This window comes from Bacillus rossius, chromosome 2 (assembly GCF_032445375.1).
Source record: "Bacillus rossius redtenbacheri isolate Brsri chromosome 2, Brsri_v3, whole genome shotgun sequence".
NCBI classification, from domain to species: domain Eukaryota; kingdom Metazoa; phylum Arthropoda; class Insecta; order Phasmatodea; family Bacillidae; genus Bacillus; species Bacillus rossius.
Window position 1 is genome coordinate 101538410 of NC_086331.1, and position 12151 is coordinate 101550560.

The following is a 12151-nucleotide window of genomic DNA, read 5'->3' on the forward strand; positions in this document are numbered from 1 at the left end:
TTATTTTCTTTTTAAGTTTATCAAACCCCCAAATGGTTTTCACTTTTAAACATGCTACAGTAATTTATGTTTATTTTTATTGTGCCTTACACTTTTTTTTTTAATATAAGCAAAACTAAGAAGACAACATAGCGTAGTAAAATTTACCGGCGTGCTAGCTACAAATAATTTCGTTCAGTAATCCAGTGATATAAATTTTTGTGACATATGCGGTAATTTGATACGTACTCTGTGTGTTATGCAAGAACAGCAGACAAAACAACATTGATATGCTTTTCTTCAATATCCCGTTGGTATATCAGCCAAAAAATAAAGATGTTACAAAGCCCCAGAAATAAATTGCAGGGCTGTATTCCACATACTAACAAGAAAATTCCCCAGTTTTCTTAATACATATTTCATACGCATTTTGATTATTTATGGTACACCTGCACAGTAGGGCGGCATTTAAACATATAGTTTGTGAAACGCACACATCATTTATTGAATAGCGATCAGTAAACTAAAACCGTCACAAAACGGAATTAATGTTTGTCGGGTTTGCGAATTATGGAGCAGAATTATGGAGAAAATTGCCATGATTTAATATCATAGAGTGTCCACGCTGTGAAAAACTTTATTTAATCAATGCGCGGCCGAAATGGCACACGGACAGGCAACATGACGGAGCACAAACCTCCAGTCGTTGCCAGTTGTCGGGCATGGCCAATGCGCTGTCCCCCACGGCTTTGGTGTTGGTAAGGAGGTTTTTTTTTGTGTGTGTGTATGTGACAAATCAGGCTGTTCCTGAGGCTTCATTATAGTGGGTCGGCAAAAATCAGTATTTTTTTTTTCTCGAACCTTTATAGTGCGAAAGATTTGCCAAATATAATAGAAAATTCACATGATGATAAGTTATTAACAATCGGGCAATATCTTCCAGTCAAAAAATTTATTTATGTTATTTTTTTATATTATTAAAAATTCAAAACTTAATATCATGAGCGCTAGCGGAAAAAATTAAAAAAGTTATTCCTTTTAAATTACGTAATTAATTTCGTTAAGTAAACAAAAATACTAAAGGTGTCGCTCGGAGAATATTTAAGCGATATTGTAATTTATAACAAAAATTATTGAATTCCTTAAATTCAATAAAAATTTAGTATCATGTGCAACCAAAAAATTTCAAACAAAATAACATTTTACGTACATTTTCTTTTTTTTTTTTATAGTAGCAACTTTTTCATATTGTAGAGGTTTTTATTTTTTTTTTTTTAATTCCAACCCAAGCCTGCGTGGAAGTGACGGCTTGTGAATGTTGACATATCCTGTGGCACCGGCGAGAGGAGGGTTGGCGCGGCATGTCCTGCCTGGCCGGATCCGCGCTCCGCCGCGCGCGAGACACATTGTGGCCGGTGGCCTCCCGCTGCCGGCCCGCGCGTCTGCCGGTGACTCAGGCCGCGACACAGATAGCCATCACTCGCGCACTCGGCCTCGCACACACAGCAACCCTCTCTCAGCCTGGCACACTCAGCCTACAAAATCTGCCTCGCACTCTCAGCCTCGCGCACACAGCCTCGCACACACAGCAACCCACTCTCGGCCTCGCGCACACAGCATCGCTCTCTCGGCCTGGCACACTCTGCCTCGCACTGTCAGCCTGGCACACTCAGCCTCGCACACTCGGCCTCGCACACTCGGCCTCGCACACACAGCATCGCTCTCTCAGCCTGGTACACTCAGCATCGCTCTCTCGGCCTGGCACACTCAGCAACGTACTCTCAGCCTGGCACACTCATCCTCGCACACACGGCCTCGCACAAATAACATCGCGCACACAGCCTCGCGCACACAGCAACCCACTCTCAGCCTGGTACACTCAGCCCACAAAATCTGCCTCGCACTCTCAGCCTCGAAAACTCAGCCTCACACAACCAGCCTCGCACACTCATTCTCGCAAACACAGCGTCGCAAAAATTAAATCGCGCACACAGCCTCGCACACACAGCAACCCTCTCTCAGCCTGGCACACTCAGCCTACAAAATCTGCCTCGCACTCTCAGCCTCGCGCACACAGCCTCGCGCACACAGCCTCGCCCACACAGCAACGCACTCTCAGCCTCGCACTTTCAGCCCACCCACTCAGCCTCGCACTTTCAGCCCACGCACTCAGACTCGCACACTCAGCCTTGTACACTCAGCCTCGCAATCTTAGCCTGGCACACTTAGGAATGCTCTCTCAGGCTTGCACACTAAGCCTCACACACTCGGCATCGCACTTTCAGACACTCGTACTCAGGCTTGCGCACTCAGCCTCGCACTCTCATAAATACACAATCGCCCTCAAACATTAATTTCCTCTGACATAAAGAGAATATGAATACGACTATTCCTCTGCTTTAAAAAAACATTTTATATAGATCTTAAGATTGCTTTTTTCAAAGTTTGCAGCTATTGTCCTGAAAAAATAAAAAGTTAAATATGTTATATTTATATAATAAACTGGATGGTATAAGTAAATACACGATATATAATCAATCTTTAATTTTTTGTGAAGGCTTCGGTATATTTTTTTATTAAAATATTAAGTAGTTTTTTTTATTTAATACTTCTAAAATTTATCTTGCATGATAAATTATTGAATATTTCATACATTTAGCATGAAAATGGAATTGTGTTTCTTGATTTTCGTTTTTAATAATAGCGTATACATATTAAATATTCTGTAAGAATACATAAAGTAGAAGTAGCTCTTTCGCAAAAGCTAGCTTTTTTGTGTATTTTGGTCCTATAAAACATAATGCAGTTGTGAAAGTGAAATTATAAAAAAGGAAATCCATAAAATAAAAAAAAAAACAACACAAAATAAAATCAATTGCCTTTCCAAAATTTTTGAATGGCAATTTTTTTCCTTCTTTTAGTAAATTACATACCTAGACCTAATAATCCGTTAAAAGTTTTATTTGTGTATCTGTACAAAATAATTTAACTCAAAATCCGCTGTTGACATTGACTTGAAATTTAAAAGTCCTATTTTTCTGTGATGATTGAAATACGATAATATACTAAAACCTACTAGCAAGTAGTATTGAGTTTTGAAAAATGACGCTTTACTCGTAGATTAATTAATATATCACATGAAAAAGTAAATAAGAAAAAATATTAACGAGTCATTAATTACTTGATAGTGATGTGTAAACATCTAACCTCGATAATAAGCAAACTCGTGAGATCTCATGTTGTTCATGTTTCAAATAAACTTATAAAACGAAACTCGGGCACAAAAATTAACGCAGAACTCTTTAAAATAATGTCAAACGTGATAAATACATTTATAAATAATATCGCAACGTCTTGATGCGAATCACACACAAACTTTCTGCGCCCACAGGTGTAATTTGCTGCCTGAATCAATCGCAGATAGCAATTAGCAGCACGAAACAACAGGAAATTTTAAACTATTATAAACTGCTCCGAATAAACTTCGGCTTCGTAACTGATTTTTGGTAAGGAATTTATTTAAAATATTTTCATCGTGTTAAAATTCACTAAACAGTTGATAATTTAAAGTTTTCTTGCACTTTGGAAGTTAAACTTTTATGGCATTACTAAAATATTAACCTTAAACATTTTAAAACACATATTATAAAACTATGTACATTTTTTGTAATTATTTTGCTTAAATGATTATAATGAATCTATAAATATTTCCTTCGAACAATTATTAACCTTAGGGAACTGATTGAACGTTGTTATAATATTATTATATTATAGTCTTACTAAAAATTAAAAAAATTCCAAGGACGAGTTTTAACAATGTCCCTTAATATTAACAAGCGCGTGCTCTACCAATATTCTACGAAACATTTTTGGTAATTAAAGAGAATATGAATTATTGTTATAATTTGAATGCCAGTTTTCTTCAGTTTTGTAAGACATCTGAGAATTTTAGCTTACCAAATATATTCCATGGTATTTTCACTATCATAAGGTTTCATTTGGCTCAGCAATATGTTTGGTATTTCCCCTAATATTGACGAAAGTGACTATACAGGGGTTTTTGCTGCTACACGTTGGTCCGCCATCTTTGTGACACATTTCCGTTCATTGACTTCCGTTCCATTTTCACGAAATTACTCCTACCAAGTGCTGTATACCGAGAGCTAAGATGTTTACACATCAAAATTATTCATTTGTAAGTGTGATAAACAAATCCCGTAAATAATTTGAGTCACTGTGGATGCCATAATTGTTATTAAATGTATATTTAATCAATCTTTAATTTTATAAACTTTTTGTCAACTAGGTGAAGCTTCGGTATAGCAGGTTTCAGAGTCGTTTGTATTTTTTCATGCACATTAAAAACATATATGTATTTAATGAAGTAGCTTTAATGTGACTTCTAACTCAATTTTACACATTTTCAAGTACGTTATTTTGTCTGAATAACCTGAGTAAATCATTCTTTCCATGCGAACGACGTCTTAATTGCAGCTAGTTAATAAATAAATAAATAAATAAATTAGGTCGTGTCTCGTAGACATCAAGGTCTTCAAGGTCTTTGAAACGATAAGGTTTGTTTGTTTGTGAGAGTTTTCCGTCGCAAAGTTACGCACAGAGGCTAAATACGTTGGGAACTCCAACACATCATAGTGTTCTCCGAACAAATCATTGCTCATGACTATGAGTCATGGCAGTATTTTTAAGATGGAACCCTCGTCGCCTCGCAACATGAGCGCCACTGAGAACGACCGCTCTTGCGAAGGTGATAACTTCAGAACGAAGCATTGATAGAATAGATGCGTAGGAATACCGCGAGAAAACCGAATCGAACCTATATTGATTTTGTGATGAAGCGAGTTATTGGACTACAAGAACATCACTGCTGCAAATTTTTTCTCAAAGAACCACAATCAAGTCATTTTTTTTTTATTTTTTTATTTTCAAATACTATTTCTCACGTACACGTTTAGGCGAAATCTTGTTTATGTCTAAAGGCTGATTAATGTAGGATAGAAAATAATGTGTGTAGGTACTTTGGAAAGGACGTGTAACTTAGGGTGACCTAATCATAAACTTGAAAAAACGGGACACATCCAAGGAGGGTTTGGGGGCGATACCCTCCAGCTAGTCCGAGGGGCCGCCATCGAGACGTAATCATTGAAACATACTCTTTTTTTGCTAATTTGAGACCTATAAATATTTTTCAATTTACCTATGAATATGTAATTTAATTTAAATTGTGAGGCGTATAATAAATAAAAACAATAATTTTGCAGTGAATACTTATTTATTATAAGTATGTCTGACATTTAAAAACATAATTAAACAAGGTAACTAAAATGGGCGAGTTCAACTGTCGAGGAGAGGGGAAGACGGCCCGAGGAGAGGCGCGACAAAAGTGTATCATCAACGCAACGTAAATACGGGACATTTAGGCGTCCCGGGAGACTTTTTCGGGACCCCGTGTACGATCGTTAAAAAAAAACGGGACAATCCCGTTTTTACGGGACGTTTGGTCACCCTAGTGTAACTGGGGGAGCTACGTGGGGGGCTGGAACTACCGTCGCCTGAATCAGGGGGTTCCGCAGGTGAGGGACACAGACCCGCCGTTCCGGGTGCTGGAGAAGTGCCAGGACCTGTGCCACCGGGACCGCATGCCCAGCAACAACCTGGTGCGCACGTGCACCTCCTTCGACTTCCAGCCGGGCAACCGCATCGCGTCCTTCAACGGCGCCACCGAGTACGAGGAGTCCACGTGCTACCTGACCCAGGAGCAGGGGCTGGGAGACGGCGTGGGCAACCTGTTCTTCGTGCCCAACAGCGTGCACTTCATCGAGGTGTGCCTGTCGTGTGAGTGCCTGGATTCTTCGGTGCCCCCCCCAGCGTCCACGCCGCTACCAGGCGTCAGCCAAACCCACTAGCCTCCACATACAGAGGCCTACACGGGAGGAGGCATCCCCCATTTCCCAAAATCCTCACGAATATAAAAAAAAACATATTAAAATTCCAACCAACCAAGTAAAAGAATTTCAAAGCAAACAGCACGCAAAGAAGTCTTATCCCCTCCTGAAATGAAATTCTGGGTACTTTCAAGTCCACGTGCACAACATATTGTAAGCTCGCAAACCGGAAACTTTAATAATTCTTGAATCAAGATGCCCATCTCAAGCTAACTTGGAAGCTCAGTATCGACTGCAAATTCTGTTTTGTGCTCATCTATTTTAAGCTTCGAAAGAACCTGAATGAAGTTTAATGAGCAAAGCTTTGCCCAGCGCAAGAATGAAAGTCGTAGCCGGGTTTTAAAATTCTTTCTCTCAATTTGAATGAACTGAGAGAGTCTATTCAGTCTTGATGTGGAAGCACATGGATCGGGCAGTCAAGCAGTTTCCAATAGCTCTTGATGATTGGGTAGATGTTCGGATGCATTAACCAAACTCTAGTGTGGATCTGTGTCCAATGACTGATAATCTGCGTTCACAAAATTTGGGGTATGTTTATCAAGGGTATGAAAATAGTTATAAAAGCTTTATGTTCTAAATTTTTAATCATATCCACAATTACATAGTTTTGAAAGCTTCACTATATAAAAGTTTTTTAACTTTTTCACACAATTTCCAGAAGGTTGACAGAAAATTTAAACCTCGTACTTGTGGCATCACAAAATATAACTCATATTTGTTTCTTTAACATGTCAGGCCAAATTTTAAGGCTTCCACTAGTACAAGATGTTTCTGCAGCAATGAAGTATTAGGCATACTAGGCAATGTCTAATAATATTTTTGTAAAATCTTTCAAACAAAATTTATTGTCTAATCACAAGGAATTCCTTTATTGTACTTACTTCTCGTAGTTAGTTTCTGAGGACATTAGCAATCATAAGGGAATTTTGCTTCGTGGTCCACCCAACGAGCAGTCACCAAGTGATGCATTTCAAGTAATGTGCTTGCACGGTAATGTCAATCAAGCCTTTTGAATACACTTGAAATAGTAAATTACAAACATTTCAAGTCTGCTGATAATTTATTTTCATGAGAACAATCTAGTTTTGATAGTAGATATTATATTTGATAGATGAGAATTGAGTTAAGTGAAGATAAGTAGAGCATGGCCATATTTTCTTATAAAATATGTCAATTTATTATTTAACTGTCACAATGTCAAATTTTAATGAAAGCCTTTGTAGTAATAATGTATGAAAATTTTGATATTTTAGCTATATATATTAATTGATCAAGATCTATTGTTATAAAAGTGGGTATTTTATTCATAATGATTAAAATGATCATTTGTTTTTTTTCATTAAGTTGTCATGTATATTTAAATTACAAAAACCACAATTTATTTTTCAGCTGGCCAAATCGAGAAAGATTGTCCGAACAGGCGTTACATATTCGAGCGACATCCAAGGAAGAAGCTCTCCATCCCAGAGCCTGGCTCCAAACTGACAGATTCGAAGGAAGTCAACGCAGACAATCGTACAGACTGTGAAGACAGGTGGGCTCTAAATTTGTATTCCCAATTGTGTTGCTTTTCCAGTTCTTTAAATGCGCGCATATTCTGTCCCTAAAAACTACATGTGTGTTTTGAACTTCTTCTGATATGCGTATGTGTCACTTCTGTTGCTCCTTAAAGTGGTTCGTGATACATACACTATGACTCAAGCTTTTAACATAAACCTTTCTTGATTATTTGATTGCGGGTAATTCATCTCGTGAGCAATGTCCATTTCGTTTTAGAATTTTTACCATAATTCCACATTATGCTTCTCATTTTAAAAGTGACTTTATATTACGGTAAGTTGCTTACAAAATAAATAAGTACAAAACAAATTATATTATTATATCACTCTTGCATTATTCAAGTTCCTTAAAATTTTGTCTCAAGTCGGAAACATGGTGGACGTTACCATGTGCAGGTGGGTTTTTTCTGAGTACTCACATTTCCCTCAAAAGTGCTTCAATTTGTTTGTTTTTTGTCTTCACCGTTCATCTCATGCTGGTGTGGGCCCCGAGCAACGCTAATCTCCCGACGAAGGGCTGAAGCGGAGAAGGCACTACTTGTCTCGTTGCTACTGTCTGGTGAAGTGCCAGTAGTGTGGGTAGCACTCACACCAGACAGAGCACTGTTGAATGGAGGGTCCCGAGATGGTTGGGACACCGGGTGTTAGCCTGGGCGTCTCACTGTTGCCGGACGGCATCTCCTGACTCCTTGCATCATGGGAGGCCACAAATGATGGACCAACTCCTGGGTATCAAGCAAGGACGTGTGACAAGCATTGCAGCGTGCAGACGAACGATTGTTCACAGTGACAACCGACTTAGAAAAGGCGGCAAACTCCAACTCATTGATTGAACACGCTCGGATTGACTCTCACATGTCTGAAGACACGGAAATTCGCGGGGTTCTTTTGGCAACATGCTGGAGTTCGTAGTCCTCTGTAAACTCAACACTAGTGTGCTTTTTTTCTTCTTCCTTTTTGGCTGCTTTCTTACCGCAAACGGATTAACGTGATCCAGTCTCTCCGCCGCTTGCGAGTGTAGTTGCGTGGCGGGGAGTGGCGGAACAACTGCGAATGCTGAAGTGTACAGAAGTGCCTCGCTGCCGGCAGGTGTCTGAACGAGTTCTCGTTCGTGTGTCGCTCGGCCTCGTACAGCTCGGGCAGCCGCAGCTGCCTGCTGAGCCGCTTCACGCGCCGCAGCCACCCGGACAAGTTCGTGGACGACCCTGGCTCCGACTACCTGGAGAACACGTGCCTCACCGGTCAGCACGTGCCTAACTATATATATATAGTTAAAATAATTATTGATTCAAACGATTATAGTCCTTGGTTCGATACATGATCAATAAAAAAATTACCAAAATAAATTTCACGTACGAAATAAACATAAGATTGTAACAAATAAAAAAATTATTAAATAATTTCTACTATAAGGGAAATGTATATATCTTATTCGCAAGATATGTTCACTGGTATTGTATGTGACTTTGAGAGGCGGTGCAGAGATGCAGAGGGGGTCGCTCGTTGGATGCAGGTATTTGTGCCGGGCGCTGGAGTACGACTCGCAGAGTCGCCAGTGCTTGCTCATGGAACTATGCCCGCAACTAGCCATACATACCTTCCGTTCCAATCCATCAGACTGACAGTTGCAAATATTTCAAATTATATATTATTTATTAATCACATGAAAGTATAAGCCACAATAAGGAGTTAAATATTTTTTGGAAACTTAATAAAATATGAGCTGGACAGAAAAAAAAACACATTGACTAGAGCAGTAACAAATTTTTATGTTATATTTACATCAAAGTAATGAAAAAAATTTCGTTTCCTAGTTTTTTATGTGTTTTGTTGTAATTTGTATGTACCACAAGCGAGTAACTTTTTTATATATAAAACAATTTTTTTTGCAATAATTGTGGCAAATTGTGTATTTACAGCAATAACAAAGATAAATACCTGAAATTTTTCTATTTCACATTCTTACGGATTAGAACGAAACGTTTTGGCAGATTTTAACAAACTAAATGTGAATTTTAACCCTGGTCAGAAAATAAATACATTACAGAAACAAGCCACAAAATAAAAAAATATATATTATAAAAGACGTTGTTTAGATATTCGTGATTTTAATTACATTACTAAGTTATTTATTTGTAAACAATTAAGTTGTTTTGCTCTTCTCAGTGAATAATAAATTTGTGGCATGGAAACGTTGAATACTACAAGACGTAACATAGCCAAAGAATAATATTGCTGCTCATAGATACTATATTTGAAATCTAGGCTTAACTTTAAGCTCTTTTTAGAGTAAACGTTCTGCAATCAGTTACGGATCATCAGAATTTGTGATCCTATTTCAATGTGTGCCTTTGACGAACTGCGGTATGTGACGTTTGTGATCATCGCATAGTAGCCGATCTGACCACAGTTTGTTATTTGTTACGGCAGAAATACCAGTTCTTTGTTTGCCAACTAGTCGCTTTTAAGCTACCACCTACATATGTTTATCTACTTTGGTATTTTTCCATAAAATGCATTTTTTAGTTTCTTATTAACATAAAGTAGGATAAATACCGATAACTCTTAAATACGAATACTCTGTGGAATGTCTAGTTTTTGGTAGTGAAATTTCAACTTGTGATATTGTTTCGCTTGTTGTCAGCTGAAAAGCGCTGTGATGGAATAGCAGTGTTCGTGAAAGAAGAGAACAAACGGTTGGGTGGGCCGTTTGAGATGGATGTCTTCAGCAATATTACACTGGAAGACTGCCAGATCGAATGTCTTCGTGCTGAGAAGTAGGTATTGAGTAGCCATAACAGCATGCCAGAAAAATATTTTCTTTAATATCAATTCCTAACAGTAATTGACGAAACAATAAAAAAGCAACATTGGAAAATAATGGTTCTGGTGTAAGTGGTAGTTATTAAGAACCACAAGACACCGAACTGATTTTAATTGTTTTTATGAATGATCAACCTTTCTAATGGTAATCGTAGTATTTCGTGGCCCAAGTTTTTAAATAGTTCTTGGTTTCTTTTGTTGGGGGGTTAAGACCGCGTCCGATGAAATATTGATGTGCAATACGTTTCAGCTTGCCATGTTGCATCCAGCATTAGTTATTGTTCATCGCCATTAATAAAAGCTACTACATGGTAAGTCAACACCTCGGCCAAATAATTATTTCATGAGACGTGGTCTTAAGTCCCAGAAAAGCCAAAAAGAAGAAAATATTTATTTTTGTTTGGAAACATCAAGGCGTGTACACATTGAAAATATTGTTACATGTGTAGTAATTCCCAAAACTAAATATAAATTAAACACCAATTGGGTTAGTAGCGTAAATCACTTGTAGCAACTAGTCACTTGTAGCTTCAGGCATTCCACAAATAATGTTCTTTGTTTAAACAATACAAATTTTTAATGGTTAAAATTGTTGAAAACAACTTGTTCCAATTGTCCCCCTTAACACACATATATAGGTATATATAGTTAAAATAATTATTGATTCAAACGATTATAGTACTTGTTTCGATACATGATCAATAAAAAAATTAATTAAAGTTACCAAAATAAATTTCAGGTTCGAAATAAACATAAGATTGTAACAAATAAAAATTTTTTGCATAATTTCTACTATAGGGGAAATGTATATTTCTTATTCGCAAGATATGTTCACTGGTATTGCATGTGACTTTGAGAGGCGGCGCAGAGATGCAAAGGTGGTCGCTTGTCGGATGCAGGTATTTGTGCCGGGCGCTGGAATACGACTCGCAGAGTCGCCAGTGCTTGCTCATGGAAGAGGACACGTACTCCCAGCGAGACGACCTCAGGACCAGCAGCAGCCCGAACCATCACGTCTATGAGATCATGTGTCTGGAGGATTGTGAGTGGAGGAAGTCTGGGTGCTGAAGGCCAGCCACCTTAAAGATTTTGAAACCCTACACTGTTAAAAAAAATTTCACCTTCAATTCACCAAGAACACTGGTTATAAATTATCCAGGGATCTTCGTAAATTTACGGCCATCTTCGTGAATTTACGGACACTGAGATCAGGTTCTCTGAACTTCAGTCCAAAAGAATATTCAAAAACCTTTTAATTCTACAGAAAAAACACTCTCATTTTGTACAAGTGTGTATTCACCTCAGTTTGGATCGAAACATGCAACTCGGAAGTAGAAATGCGGTGTTGGTTCTACGAACATCCAATAATTTGAAATTAAGAAGAACTCTTCCTATTTTTCTTTGTTGAAAAGTCCATAAATTTACTGTTATTTCTAACAGTATAAGAAAATATATCATTAAGAACACTGTCACGTAGGTAAATGTGGAATTATGTTTTTCCTACTATACACTTTAGTGGTACTTTTTTCACTTTCATAATGAATAGTGACAGAAATGTCTGGACATATATTTTTACGAAAAGTATATTTTCAAAATAAAATTAATGTTAGGCGTAAGTACATAATCTTCATTAAAATTATTTTCAGGTACATTTGAAGAATCTAAATGTGTTACACTGACAATTTTAATCAGGTAAACAAATTCGTAGTTAGCCTCCTCTATATCAAAAAGAAATACGTTACTGTTTTGAAAATAATTTTCAACTCGTAACATTAAAGCAATTTCGATAGGACGTCTAGCACTTAACTTTCCTATATATCTCAAAAG

The 12151-nt window shown here is 37.7% G+C and overlaps 1 protein-coding gene across 1 annotated transcript in view; it reads left to right on the top strand.

Moving 5' to 3' along the window:
* Nucleotides 1–12151, top strand: part of LOC134528938 (uncharacterized) — a 98723-nt gene that overhangs the window by 41362 nt on the left and 45210 nt on the right. The window contains exons 3-7 of the mRNA XM_063362607.1: nt 5571–5832; nt 7332–7476; nt 8591–8742; nt 10146–10278; nt 11224–11366. Coding sequence (XP_063218677.1) covers nt 5571–5832; nt 7332–7476; nt 8591–8742; nt 10146–10278; nt 11224–11366 — 835 coding nt within the window. The remainder of the gene's footprint in view (nt 1–5570; nt 5833–7331; nt 7477–8590; nt 8743–10145; nt 10279–11223; nt 11367–12151) is intronic.